This window comes from Sinocyclocheilus rhinocerous, unplaced genomic scaffold, assembly GCF_001515625.1.
Source record: "Sinocyclocheilus rhinocerous isolate Xijiao unplaced genomic scaffold, SAMN03320098_v1.1 scaffold940, whole genome shotgun sequence".
Taxonomy (NCBI): Eukaryota; Metazoa; Chordata; class Actinopteri; order Cypriniformes; family Cyprinidae; genus Sinocyclocheilus; species Sinocyclocheilus rhinocerous.
This window is the reverse complement of record NW_015670976.1, coordinates 351363-366565: the sequence shown is the minus strand read 5'-3', so window position 1 is coordinate 366565 and position 15203 is coordinate 351363. Positions and strand designations below refer to the sequence as shown.

General features: G+C 36.0%; 2 protein-coding genes across 3 annotated transcripts in view; both read right to left on the bottom strand.

Moving 5' to 3' along the window:
• Positions 1-360: 360 nt before the first annotated feature.
• On the bottom strand, positions 361-8594 carry LOC107734382 (D-beta-hydroxybutyrate dehydrogenase, mitochondrial-like). Its single transcript, XM_016546324.1, has 5 exons — positions 8365-8594; positions 7139-7249; positions 6627-6762; positions 3333-3485; positions 361-1028 (listed from the first exon to the last, which is right to left on the bottom strand). Exons 1-5 carry the CDS (start codon positions 8575-8577, stop codon positions 562-564), a joined length of 1080 nt encoding a protein of 359 aa, XP_016401810.1. The 5' UTR covers positions 8578-8594; the 3' UTR covers positions 361-561.
• A 2847-nt stretch (positions 8595-11441) lies between these two features.
• LOC107734383 (glycogenin-1-like) overlaps positions 11442-15203 on the bottom strand; it is a 20672-nt gene continuing 16910 nt past the window's right edge. For both annotated transcript variants that reach the window (XM_016546325.1, XM_016546326.1), the window contains exons 5-7: positions 13514-13640; positions 12895-13105; positions 11442-11857 (exon numbers count right to left, since the gene is read on the bottom strand). In XM_016546325.1, coding sequence (XP_016401811.1) covers positions 11711-11857; positions 12895-13105; positions 13514-13640 — 485 coding nt within the window. In that variant the 3' untranslated portion in view covers positions 11442-11710. The remainder of the gene's footprint in view (positions 11858-12894; positions 13106-13513; positions 13641-15203) is intronic.

Here is a 15203-nt window from a genome sequence, read left to right as displayed (position 1 = left end):
CCGAGGCTCTGGATTACAGGTAATAAAATTAATAATGTTCAGTTTCTTGCACAGACCGATCATTTTGCTTCATAAGACCGCAATATATATCGTCAGGAGCCACAGGTATTAGTTTTGTCTTGCATGTATATGCTTTTTTGACTCTCAAAGTGACGGCCGCTGCTGATTTGCATTTTATGAATCACCAAGGACCAAGGTTTCAGCTAAAAATCTTCTTTACTGTTCTACTGAATACAAAAAAAGTCACCTACATCTTGGATGGCCTGAGGGTGAGGAAATAAACAGCAAATTCATTTTTGGGTGAACTATACCTTTAAGGGAATATTTTGGACAAAATAATGTTGATTTGTCTTATGTTGGCCTTATTTCCTGTGGTATCACACATATTTTACCTAGAATATTCCTTTAAGATTCTTTTTTCAAAATTAAGATTGTATACTAGTTTTTGTTTTTTTTTACTTTTCATTTAAAAGATTGTATACTAATTTGATTACGTTCAATATGGCATAGATTAATTCACTGATGCACCCTGTGACAAATATACTGGAAGTCGGCATCTCATTAGAAGTAGAGTCTGTCTGAGATGGCCGCAGGAAGGTGGGTCATTATTTGCATGCGGATCCACCAGTGCGGCTCCATGGGGTTGTACCGTGTGTACGGCTGTTTGGACATGATGGCATCCGTGATGTCGTCTAAAACCGGCTCGATCTCTCGCTGGCCGCTGTTGCAGTAGGAGCGCATTAGAGCCATGTACTGCTCAAAGTGAGCTTTCCCATAGTCCTCCAGGACACCAGGGGGCGCCTCCTTCCAGAGCTTCTCTGCCGTTGTCGTGACTATGTCACGTGTCAGGATGCCTGTGGCCACGATAAAGTTTCCGGGCTCAACAACGGAAACTTTGACGCCCCAAACCTTCATTTCATACCTGAGACAGTCAGAAAAAGCCTCCACTCCGTATTTGGATATACAATAAGGGGATCGGAGAGCGTTTCCCATTCTGCCATACATGCTGGTGATGTTCACCACGCGACCTGAGACCAAAAGCCAAAAAAAGTCAAATATTATTAAAAATGTACATTTCTGTTTTCTATTTGAATATATTTAGGGCCCGAGCACCGCGGTGCGAGGACTCTCTTGGAATTGCTCAGTTTATTATTATCTCTAAAATTAATCGCACTCGGCCAAAACATGCTCAAACTCATTACATTTTTTACACACGCCAGAAGTGGTGAAAATGTACGTCTGATACGGGTTTCAGAAGTGGGTGTGGCAAAATGGCTCGATAGCGCCACCTATACACTTTCAACAAAGTGCCCCTCGAGCTACGTTTCATGTACATGTACGAAATTCGGTAGATGCATGTAACACACAAATACCTACAAAAAAGTCTCTTGGAGCAAAATCTGAAAACCAACAGGAAGTCGGTTATTTTGAATTTTCTCAGCAAATGTTGTCGTTTTGCCACTTTCAGGCGTATTTTAATGAACTCCTCCAAGAGATTTAATCAGATCAACACACAGTTTGGTCCGTGTAATCTAAAGCCCTTTGTGATGTTAAATGCCGAAGATCTTGAGTTTTCATTGAAGGGTGTGTATCTGTGGCGGCCTGACAAATGTTGATGTTTTGCCATGAAAAAGGAAGTTGTTATAACGCAGGTAGGGCTACCAATTATGGCATCAGTTCTTCTGGATTTAGTCTGCCTCAGTTTTTTTCTGTTTCTTCATGTCATTCCAGACAGACTGGAAGATGATGAGATCTGGGACCGTATTCACGAAATATCTTAAGAATCTTAATAATAATGGGCGGTCAGTCCTAATTTTAAGGACCCTAAATTTTTGCTCTAGAAGTATTTAATAAAGGGTTTTAACGCTAAAATCGTTATACAATCATTATAAATCTCTGACAGAGACCATCAGCCTCTAAAACCAATTTTTGGGTGACGATACTTTCATCGTAACATATGGGCCTGGCCTACAGAAAAGAACATTTATGTTTAATCTATATAATAGTGTGTTGGTCATACTATACGATGATTTATAGCTTGTATAGATTTATAGTTCGTTAGTGCGCTATAAATGAAGTGCAGAGAAGAGCATTTCGCGAAATATTAGACAATATACTCATTATATTTTACTTTACCTGTTAGTGATGTCTTAATTGTTTAATGTTTAAATAAATCTGTTATGAAACGAGTTATGAGAGGCTCTGTGTAAATGAATATATTTCAACAAGAAGTAGAATTTTTATATCATTTAATTTTTATAATTTGGAAGTTACTTAAAAAACTTAATTCTGTGCAATTTACATGTTTGCATACATTTTCTAAAATTGAGTGTTGCTTGTTATATACAAAAAAAAAAAAAAAAAAGTAATTAAATTTAAGTTTGGGCTCTGTTGTTAACTGTTAGTTATAGTAGGCCTAATGTAAAAGGGCTCACTATAGTTTAGATTCTAAACCATAGTGAGCTCTAAACTTTAGAGCGTAAGCCAAGGTAGACTTTTCCCTAAGAAAATTTTAATTATAACTGAATTTATTTAAAGAAAGAGCAATTTGTTCAGTAAACCACTGTTTAATAAAAAAATTAAAAAAAAATAAAAATAACAAATGTTTAGTTTTTCCCCCTGCTTTACCGAACCGTGACGTCAAAACCGAGGTATGTACCGAACCGTCATGTTTGTGTACCGTTACACCCCTAATATCTCATATATATTGTGAGGTTTATAAATAACATATAACATAAAAAATTTTCAAACTAATAAAACTGAGTACTGTTGAACACACAGTTTGTAAAATAAAAAAAGATACTTTTTATTTGTATTGCATGTAATTTTGTGCTTATATTTTTTACTGTATATAATTCATTAAATTCCTTTGAATATGAACAACATCAATTAATAAAAATAAATACAAAAAAATATTTTTTTCAAAAATTTGAAATTATTAAGCTCCAATGTTAAAATCATATACCATGGCGCAAAAAAAAAAAAAAAAATTTAATTAAAAATAAATTAAATGCAAACACTTCAAATAAAAACACTGAATCACGAAAGTCACAAGTGTTTGTCAGGCAACACACTCCAAAGTCCATCTGCTTTAACCACTGATCCATTCAGATCTAAACATTCCTTTAATTCAGTGAAAGACTAACAGATGTGGAAACTGTAGAGAAATATTAACATTTGTCTGCAAACTGAACTTTTGAGTTAAATTCAGCCAAATTACATATTATCTACACCCGAAAGTTCATCAAAACCAAAAGGCCTGAAACATTCTCAAAGTAGGTTGACAGCAGGAAGACACACTTGGACTGCATGGAGTGTGTTCATTACTTTACCTTTAGCCCTGCGGATGAGAGGCAGGAAGGCTTTGGTTACTCTGATGGTGCCCCACAGGTTGACCTCTGAAACCTGCTTGTATGTGTCCATGGTTGTGAACTCCACCTCACCGAATGTGGAGATACCAGCATTGTTGACCACAGCCCACAGACCTGCAAGATACAATCACCAAGCCCCTTAAACTCACTGATCAGACATCCCGATAAAATTCACAGTTATGAACAAAGTAAATATAAAAAAGTTTTTGCTCACCATTTAAAATGATTAAACCTCATAGCTTATCCACCTTATTTTTAAAGGTGCAGTATGTAATATTGACAGCTAGTGGTCAAATTGGGTACTGCGGTCCAAATTAAAAATATTGGAGAGCATTGTTTCTCCCGCCCCCTCCTCCTCAGACTCGACGCTCACAAGGGCTGCCAGATTTGTAGGTCGGTTAGAATCAGCGACCTCTGACCCTGTTCGTTTGCTGGCTTCCTTTGCTGCAATACGCTGTGTTTTCCGCCAACTGGCAACCCGGGGTGTTGAAATACTATTGGGTAAATTGGCAGTGGGCGGAGTCACACAGACCAAAACAAAAACAGACATTCTGACACGGAACAAACACTTCAAAGTAGAATAACTGGCTGTAGCATTGTTTTTCGAAGAAACAATTGTGAACTTAGCATGTTTCCTAAATATCTGCAAACATATGGTATTTGTATGCTTTAGTACAGTCAAACAAATTACATACAGCACCTTTTAAAGTGAGAGCGAGGTGGCAATTTGTAGCTTGAAAGTGTGAAGCTTCAAGTGCCATTCACTTTCAGTTATATCAGCTGTACAAAAGCAGTCTGTTATGCGGCTTTATATTGCAAACTGGTATTATTTTAAATTTACAGTAATGTCAAAATTACAAACTAGATTGTAGTGCATATATTTTTGCACTTTTTTTTTCTCGTTATTTACCTACGGCGGCTAATATATTGGATTTTATTGAGCCACATTAAAAAATGGATAAAAACAAACCTACTTTTGGAAATCGGACAAATATGTAATTATTTAGTGATCTTAAAAACATTACAAGAAGAAATCTTAAGCTGACAAAGTTGTATTTTGTGATGGATTTCAGCATTAACATGGGAGGATCTTTATGGAAGACCGTTTCCACCACTGAATAAAAAAATAAAAAAAGGTATTGGGACCTTTTTTTTCTCAGAAATGTGTGACAAACTGTCAATAGTAAGAAAACATCTTTTTTCTCTCAGAATTGGAATTAATAACTCGCAACTGCGAGTTTATATCTCACAATTCTGAGATTTCTGAAATTCTGACTTTATATCTTGCAATGCTGACTTTATAACTCGCAATTGCAAGGTTACGTCTCACAATTCTGAGAAAAATGTCAGAATTGTGAGATGTAAACTCGCAATTGGTAGAAAAATATATGTCAGTATAGTATCAATGTTATTGCATTAAATATTATTGTGTTAAATACATTGAATTCATACCTTAAAGTCCCCATGAAATCAAAATTAAAGTTTTTTGGGTGTTAGTATCAATATGTTAGTCTTAAGGTTATCTATAAGGCAGTGTGCTACAAAACAGTGACAAAATTCGCATTTAGAAGATATAAGCATTCAAAGCTTGCAGTTCGTCACTTCCGCCAAAATGGCTCAACGATTTTTTTGACGTCACATCGTACTTCAGCTTCTCATCAAACTTTCTGTCCAATCAAATGCTCTCTAGAATCCGAAGCGCCTGCCCCCTACACTATAAAATAGACGCTGAAGCCGCGGCTGAAATCGGTCACTTGTCCACAGAATTAGTATTTTCTGTACAGTGAATGGCACGTAGTGCACTATATAGGGGACAGGGAACGAGTCAAACAGTGTAAATATGCTTTCCATTGAGGAAAAAAAGAAGTCTGGTTTCGCGCTGTGTCACGCTAACCACCGCACCGCACACACACTCTGCTCCGGTCCAGAGACACGATAGCACGAAGCGGATCACATGCGCAAATCAGCGCAGACCACAAAATGTATCGGAGCTATTTGAATTCTACACAGAATGCTATATTTTATAGCAATATGGATGAGATTGTGGCTGGCATACCCTGTCAAATGCAGCTTTACGGAGCTCAACGGCTCTGAACGGCTCTAGCCCAAGCTGTGATATAAACGAACGCTATTGGCTATTTTAAAAAGGGGCGGGGCTGCTTGATATGTCCCGCCCTGTCTTCCTGTTTCAGTTCAAATGACGTCAACTGCGTGTTTCTGAGCATTTCAGGGGACCTTTAAGTTTGACATCCCTGTACTGTAGCATCTTTTTCCACTTATTTTGTTTGTTCTCAGAGCCTCTAGCACCCTCTTGCGGCCTCATGAGGTCCCTGACCCCAAAAATACTTATGACAACCGTGTGTGTGTGTGTGTGTGTGTGTGTGTGTGTGTGTGTGCTGGATGCGGGAGAATAAAATGATTCACAGGACTCCTGCAAAATAGACATATCTAAACAAAATATCTAAAAACATATAAATTGCTTTTCATCTATTGCACAAAAGCAACAAGAACAACTTTGATTATAACAAAAACGATTAACATGCGCAAGCGTATAGAGTTTCTATTTATAACACGTGTTTAAAGCGTTGAGCAATGTAGCCAATCACAGACATATCTGTTGATTTCTGGAACGCAATGGTTAATCACAATCCACTCCCCGCTCAGAAGTTCGTGCGCAGTGCTGAAAATTGCGTGTTCACGAATCCTCTCATTATAACGCACGAAGTGTAGACATTATGAAAGATTCATTATGCATATATTCATTGTGTGAGATGTCAGTTTTTTAGCAATATAAAGGGAGCGCTGTTTGCTCGCATTCTGCAATGCCAAACCCTGCACGCAGCAGCCCATGCTTGCTTTTCTGTTAAAACTAACAGTGGTTTGTGAATGTTGATGCTTAGCCAAAATAACAAAGATTTTATTGAGAGCGTTTATGCTGGGATGTTGTGGAGCTTACGAGATGTTACAGAACTATTTCATATACATTTCATCGATGTACTGAATCAAATCTATATAGGTTACTTTTATGCGGGCTTTTGTGGGCGGGAGTTTAAAGTTAAAAATTTTTAATTATGTTATGAATATTAATAAATAATTCAACAGTGTATAAATACTCAAAACTCAAATAGCACTTCTCCGAAACGTCCCCGGTTTGGTCGTCTGGTCCTCCCGAATGACCTTTGAGCTGCCCATCCTCTATGAACTTCTACAAACTGAGATGATCTGATCTGATCTGAAGACGCAAACAGCCCTCACCTTTCTCCGGCTCTTCCAGGTTAGCAGTCACAAACTCAACAGCCTGAGAGACCTGCTCCTCACTGCAGACGTCCAGCTGCACAACCTTCAGCTTCTCTGAATGAAGGTTCTCCAGCTCCTTTGCACCTTCTCCATCCTTCATCCACACACAAAACATGCGGAGTAAACCAGTATAACATTACATACTCTGCATACTGTGCCACACAAGGCCATTTACAGTGTATACTTGATTCATTCTAATGGGAGTCATTTAGTTTATTCTGAATTATCAAAAAAGTGAATGCAACTTCCAGCCACAAAGAACTTTTATGATAATATATGCATAACCGTGAAATGATCTTTTGGTCATACTGCTAGACTTATGAAATGGTCTGACACAAGCCCAATCTTGTGAAATATATTGCATCATATTAAGCTCCCTTTACTTCAGACCAACAGTATGTTTATATATCAGCTGCGGTCCAACAGAAGTTCAGCTGAGGAGCACATTTCAGGAATAGTTGAACCATTACCTTAAACAGGCAACCTGCAAACACAGCGAAGCCAAGCTTAAGAAAGTGCTTGGCCAAAGCCAGTCCAAATCCAGTGTCGCAGCCCGTAATGAGCACAGCTCTCCCTTCAACCTACAAAGAAAACATTATGCAATATTACTTTCATAAAGCCACGGCATTACTGTGCAGCTGCAACCGAATGTGCCAACAAGTGAAATAACATCACAGTTATTCATCAGTTTTTATGTCAGTGTTTGGTCAACCTTAGCTCAGCAATCACCTCGTTTAGGTTTATTAGTTAGCATTTCAATAAAATAAATATAAAACATTTACAAAAATAGAAATTGCATAGAATTTGAATGCACTGAGACCTATTGACAAATCTAACAAAAAAAAAAAACTACAATAAAAAAGCACTACATTTCCTGGACTTTTAAGTATGTCATTAATTTCCATAAATTCAAAACCTGGAAATCACAATTATAAAATTCTGATATGTCTAGACTTTTCATGACAATGCGAGTTCATGAGCGTTGAAATACAAAATGCATTGCATCTATATTTATATACATATACATAAACATATATATACATATACATATATATATATATATATACACACACACACACACACACACATAAAATGCACCATTTATACCACACATGCACAGTATATTTCAAGGTTTCATCTTGGACCCTTGTACCTCGAGTTTGATGGTAATTATACAAATCATTATGCCCTGCATAATGAATTCGCATTATTACCATAAATAAAATACAAAATGCACAGAAACTGATATCACTCATCACTAGGGCTCTATATAGAAGATGCATAATTATTCATATATTTCATGGCACACTCTCTCTCTCTCTCTCTCTCATACACACACACACACACACACAAACATTGCATAATATGCCTTTTAAACCACATATGCATTGCATGGTGATAACAGAAGTCGTTATGTCCTGCATAGTTTCCAGAATTCAACAGAGTGAGGCTAAAACACTCTTTTGTGCATCTTAGAATTGAATACGACAAAAGTACACTAAAACATTAAAAGTACACTAACTGAAGCTACAGTAGGATTGTAACGCATAACTGTGTTTTATGTGAGTGTAATATATGTTTTTGAGAGTGCAAGACCAATTTCAGACTCAGCCCGACAATAAAATATCATATCATACCATATATGCCGTATATTTTTGGTGCAGCTGCATATGGAAAGGTGTACACTGTACTTCACCTTTACTGTCCCGCGGGGCAGTCGCGGCATGGCCACGTACAGCACGAACAGCGCGTACAGCAGCACTACACACTCGGTGACGCTCGCCTCCGGAAAACCGCAGCACCGCGTGAAGACGTTGAGCACGGACGGCAAGCCGAAGCCCAGGATGAGCGTGAGAAACACGGAGAACGCGATGAGCAGCGCGACCCTCACCAGCGGCAGCGCAGCCATCTTGAACTGTTGACAACTCTGGCGGAGGCGGGGCCATACGGACCCATCTCATGAATTATGTAAATTAAAGAACGGTTACCTATTAAAAAGAGCGAATGCTATTGAGGGGCGGTGCCACAAACATAAATTATGCTAATAAGAAAAACAGTCAACTTTATTATGCAGCTGCAATCTTTCATTAACCGATCAGTCAATAAATACAAAACAATCAACAAGTTATGCACGCATTTATTAAAATCAATTAATCCAATAATAATCATTATGCTACCTTAAAAAAGTAAACAATTCTCATTGGTTAGCATATTTGTAATGGGTAATTTGAAATGTAATTGTACTCTTTTGATCATAATTTAAAATAATTAATAATAATATTTATAACTTACAATTGGTTCCTTATGAAATTTCCCACTGGAAACTTTTATATTTGGCTCAATATCAATACAACTTTATTGAAAACTTGTAAAAGTAATTGTATAAATTATATATTAAGTTTCAGGGTATTTATAGCCTATGAATTTATATGTTTTTATTGTACAGTATAAACGGCAACCACTTTACCAACCGCTAGGTGACGCTTGCTGTTTCTGTGTTATTGACAATACCTATAAAATACCTATACAATAATTTTGTTTGACTTAGGAACTACATGAAAAGAACAATATTTAAAAATACAAACACTATAATAATTCATGTAAAGATGCAGTTCCACTAAGAACCACGGGGTGTTCATAATTTCCTTTTTTTCCCCCTCTTTCTTTTTCAGAATGTTAGGTAACACTTTCTAATAACTTTCATTTATAAATCATTAACAAACGTAATATAATGATTAGTATATTCAACATGAGATAGGCTAATTTTCTTGTTAATGTTTAATAATGAACTTACTAAGCATTATACCTAATGATTAACAGATCACTAGTTAATGTAAAATGTATCTAAAATGGAAACTATTCGTCCTTTGCAAATGTTTATAAACGTTTACTAATCATAAGTGTCCCCAAAGACCTGAATGTACCCTTTTCACACATCTTTACTAATCATTTATTAATCATTCGTTCATGTTTTTGCAGTAGCCATTCTAAAGTAGAAACTATTCATCATTTGTAAATGTTTATAAACGATTACTAATCATTTAGTATGTTTATGGGCTTTGGACTTTTAGCTAATGTAACAAGGTTTGTTTTAAGGGTGGCTGGTTTAGTTTTGCGAAATGCTTGCTAAAGACATAACAGATTGTAATTTTGGTGCAAGAAAAAAAAGTTTTTATTGCCTCAACACACATTATTATACGACTCTTCAGTATATTACAGTATATTATTAAACATGATATTCCTTGAATCATAAATAAACAGGGGAAAACAAAACAATTTTTTAAAGAAAATACTTGTTCATTTATCAAAACAATATAAACAGATTGAACCGTGTCCCCTTATAGTAATTAAATTGACCCCTGTACACTGTTGACCCTTTAACCAACCCTTAAACCTACCCATACCACCAAACCTGTCCCTAACCTACCCATATCACACCTCAACAGCAGCAGAAGTGTTGTGCATATTAACACAAGCTTTTAATCATTTTATAACATCTGTTAAAATCATTTGTAGATTTTCATTAAGTGCTTGATCATATGGAATTGAAAGTTTAATGACATTCGTAAGCATTTTAACTTACATGAAATAATGATTTGTTAAACATATCTAAAGTTTAATACGTTTATTAGTTAACATTAACAAGCACATTATCTCACATTTCTAACTCTTTGAATATATATTAACTAAAGATCCATTAAGCATTATATAATGTTTGTTAATGATTTATTAATGAAAGTTATTATAAAGCGTTACCGAATGTTATTGTTGTATTTAATCTTTCAACAAATATTGCCTAAATATCTCTATTCCTCAAATGACACTCGTGCTTTTAATTGTTAAGACTGTAACCCTGGTTTTGGAGGAAGATGTTCCTGACAGCTGAAGTGAAATATTATTTTATGTATTATCACAGTAAATTTGCCTGGCTCTCAAACTTACATTAATACAACAATAAAAAAAAGATAATATAATCATAATCAAATATAATCATTTTGAAAGTTTTATTTTGTAGCCAGAGGGGACAGAGGCCTGTAACAATGAATCACATAAAACAGAGATACAAAAGCAAAACAGACAAATATATAAAAAGGGAAGACATGTGACAATAGATTGCACACAGAGAAGACAGCTGTAAACCAGAGAACAACATGTGTACATGTTGTGATGAAACATTAGATCAACCAAATTTGACATTGAAGAGAGCATTAAGCCTTTAATAAGTGAAACATTAAGGCATGGAATCAACGAAGTGAGGTGAAGTATGGGAATCTGTGCTCTGCATTTAACCTGATTTTAACAGGTGAAGAAAAAAAGAGAAGCTTTTGTCTTCCGAAAGAGAATTAAAAATATAACCACATATTCTGAATTGTATTTTCTTCATGAAAAAGTAAGAATAGTTAAACTCAACTGTTTAACTCTAGGGGAGTTGGAAAATGAGCCTATTTTCAAAAATAGTGGAGTGTTCCTTTAAAAGTGCTGGAACTGGCAACATGATGTGCTCTAGTTAAAGGTACACTAAGTTTTTTTTTTTTTTCCTCAGTAAAAAAGCAGTCGCCCCTAATGAAATGAAAATGACATGTCATGTACGCATGAGATAAAACTCACTCGTTACACCAGTAGACTTATAAAAGCTGTTTTGTGTACATTGAACATGTCAACTCAATACCAGCAGTAGTAGCTGGGTTTCTCAGGAACCCCATTACTGGACTTTTGTATGTAAAATCTATATATTTATCATTGTAAATTGAGAATTTGTACATTGGCATTGGTGACTGAAAACTCCAGACCACTAGGTGTCAGTATAAGTCCAAAAAATCTTTAAAACATGGAAACTCTGAGCATGTGACAGAGAAAGCTGGCCCCAAACTCCCTTTATAAATTCCTGAAGTTGCCATGCCCTTCAGAATTCACATTTTGCATGAGGTTCAAAGGTAAAGTTCTGGTAAATGCTATAAAAATGAGGAAGATCAAGAGTGTGATGAGTCTTGCATAGCTGAATACCCTCTCAAATGTGTATGTGTTTTTGACATTTTGACTTTTTATTTCAGGAAAACATCAAGCTTTTTCTGAATGTTGTCAAAAGAGTCTATTCCCATGTAGTCGGCCTGGCCCTGTTCCCACCGCTGCTTGCGCTCCGCTGAGGACATGAGCGGCTGAACACGCTCCTCGCTCTCCGCAGCGTCCTCCTGTGAACAAGAGAACAATCCAAGTTATTACAAAACATGACATTAATGAATACCATTAAAAATGGGTCATCTTTCAGTTTTGTAAGTTTTAAAGAATGACTGCAATCAAAAGGGAAGAAAGACATACTGCAGTGGTTTTGAAAAATCTGAATCTAAAGCAGTGGTTCTCTACCAGACTGAAGATGACTTATTTATAATATGGTCAAATGAGCCTTAAAATAAGCCAGAACAACTACTTCTTTTAATTATTATAATCCTTTGAAAAACCATATTCCCACAAAAAACACAAATAACACTTATAACATGAACATGAAAAACACGTATATTTGAGGTTGAGTACTTTTGTGTGTGTGTGTGTGTGCATATATACAGTATATATACATATATATATATATGTGTGTGTGTTCTATCTATCTATCTATCTATCCAATTGATATTTAACATGAATTTACATTTTTCTAGTTTCTAGCCAAGCTTTTATGGAGTTAAATTTGTAAGTTTTTTTTTTTTTTTTTTTGCTTTTTAAAAAAATCCAATTAATCTCAAACTAAATGTTCCTTTTTGAAGAACCATGATTCTTGGAGTCTTGAAGAAACCTGGATTTAAAAATGTGATTTCTGTGATTTTAATAGATTGAGGAATACTAAGAAAGTTGATGTCTAACTTAAAAAAATGAAGGAGGGAGAGGGTAGAGAATGATGTCCCGGGTCGCTAAAGACCCGAGGTATGCATTTAAGGGTTAATAATAAATATCTATTTATTTTCAGTAAATCCCTAACAAAATATCCTTCTTTGAACAACATTCTCACAGTTATGAAAAAAACCCTGGATATACAGTATGAGAGAGACTACATTTAAAAGTGTGATTTCTAAACATGGAAAAACCATGTACGTTTATAATAAATATATAAAATAGCAGTGTGAATAATGTATCTTATTACAGTTAACAACAAAAAAGTGCAAGTATGACAGTCAGGACATGGCCATGTAGACTCAAAGAAAGGGTTATTTTCTTGTTCTATATGTTTAGGCCTGACCTCACAGCCGGAGTTGAAGGGCTGGTCTCCATACTCTCGGATCAGCATGGGCAGCACCTCAGCGCTGTACAGAGCCCACCACTGCAGCAGGAGGCCGGGCTGAGACGAGGCCTGCACGTCTCCTCTCACTCTCCTCTGTGTGGTGTTATACACGTAGCTCCACGGCTTCATCTGGCCCAGGAAGTGCACAACCTTTGCATTTGCACCATATCTGTGGACAGAAACACATTTTCAACATGTATTCCTGAAAGACAGCAGGTGTCCATAACGTATATTAATGCATTTTAACGCTGGGGTGTAAATAGGTCAAGTAATACTTCAGGATTTTACAGGTTAAAATTCCCGATTGGAATCTGCTCTGACATTTTCTGTGAGTTAAAATCTACACAATGGATTTAAATATGGTGTAAGCCTGAAGTGAGAATACCATGCGATTTGTGACCCTCACACTCTCAGCCCGTCTCATACTCTTCTTCCTCAGCTCCTGTAACCCGATGTTACGGCATAAGCTGCCTTCATGTGACCCGTGTGTGTATCCTGTTGCCGTCCCATCATAAGGCCAGCACATTCCAGCATCAGTGACAGAGAGCCGCTGCTGAAGTCAAGGTGTCACACTTACTGTTTAAACGCAGGAAGGTACGTGTAGATGGCTATGCTACTCATGTTATAGATGAAAGGAAGGTGTTTGTTGATGTCTGCTGTTGCCCAGTCGCTGAAGAAGCCATTCAGAACTCCTTGGTCTCCTCCTGTTGAACAAATGATTCATAAATATGTCACTTCAAATGGAATTACTGTAGCTCTCTTTCATTTATCAGTCATTTATTAGTGTAATTTAGAGCACATTAAATCTTTTCAAATAATTTTATTTAAAAGTCCTTCATTTAAGTTACTAAAGTTGAAGTGTGTAATTTCTGCACCACCAGCGTCATAAAGTGTAATTGCAATAAATAAATAAATAAATAACGAATGAATGAATGAATAAACATACAATTAAAAAAAAATTTAAAAATAATAAATGGTTAAACAAATAAATAATTAAATAAGCATGCAATTTAATGAATACATAATTAAAAATGAATAAATAAATACAAATAATTAAACAACATTTCAATAAACAATTAAACGAATAAATAACAAAAAAATACATAATAACTGATTAAACAAACAAATAAATAGACACAAATTAAATCAATCAATCGATCAATAAGATTAAATAAATACAAATGAATAAATATATAATTACAAAAAAAAATAAAAATTAAATAATAAAACTGAATAAATAATTACCAAAATAAAAGAAAATAAATTTATGAAAATAAAACAAACGAATAACTAATGAACTTAATAAAAACCAAATAAATTAATACTTTTTAAAAATGTGATTAATCTGTTGATAGAGGCACAGAGTATACACTTTTAAGGAATCACCTTAAACATAGCTTTTCAACACACACACACACACACAAGCCAACAAAATCAAGTATTAAAGTTACATTTTTGAATTCTTGGGTGTTGCTATGAGATTGCTAAGGAGTTCTAATTGTTGTCCAAGTGGTTGCTATAGTGATCTGGGTGGTTGCTAGGTAGTTTATAAGGTGTTTTGACCATAGATATGTATAGACAGATGCCCCATTCGACTGCGCCAAGCACGTAGACATGTAGACACACCATCTTTAATGGTCAACTTAAAGGGTTAGTTCACCCAAAAATGAAAATTAGCCCATAAATTACTCAGCCTCAAGTCATCCTAGCTGTAGATGACTTTCTTCTTTCAGACGAATCCAGTCGGAGTTATTTAAAAAATTGTCTTTGATCTTTCAAGCTGTTTAATGGCACTCAGCGGGTGTTGCATGCATCAGTCCAAAAGAAGTGAAATAAAAAGCACCCATCCTTAATAAAAAGTGTCCCACACAGCTCCGGGGGGATGACGTATGGAGGTCGGCATTGCGCATACGCCGCACAGAAGTGACGCAAGCGGAAGCGCAGGGGAGAGATCAAAACAAAACAACGTCACTAATTAGAAGTACAAAACGAGGATTTGTAAAGAAGAATGTCGGAGGATTTCGATATAAGCCAAGAGGAGACTGGTTTTTCTTTGCTAAAGTAAGGAAACTTTGCTTCCTTTGCTCCTGTTAACAAATGTTGGTTTTCACGAGACTCACCGGCGCATGCACAGCGCTGAACTCATACGTCATCCGCCCGGAGCTGCTTCCGTGTACAACTGTTGGCGCAAGCTACATTCAAGTGATTATTACGTTTTGAATATGGATATTTTTCTTACAAAAACGCATCGATTCGCTACAGTAGGA

What these genes read in the sequence shown, in the direction of transcription:
- LOC107734382 (XM_016546324.1), bottom strand. Translation starts at nt 8,577, where the DNA reads ATGGCTGCGCTGCCGCTGGTGAGGGTCGCGCTGCTCATCGCGTTCTCC. An exon ending in TGCCCCGCGGGACAGTAAAG is followed by an intron (nt 7,250 to 8,364) that starts GTGAAGTACAGT and finishes TTTTCTTTGTAG; the next exon opens with GTTGAAGGGAGAGCTGTGCT. An exon ending in TCTCATCCGCAGGGCTAAAG is followed by an intron (nt 1,029 to 3,332) that starts GTAAAGTAATGA and finishes TTTTGGTCTCAG; the next exon opens with GTCGCGTGGTGAACATCACC.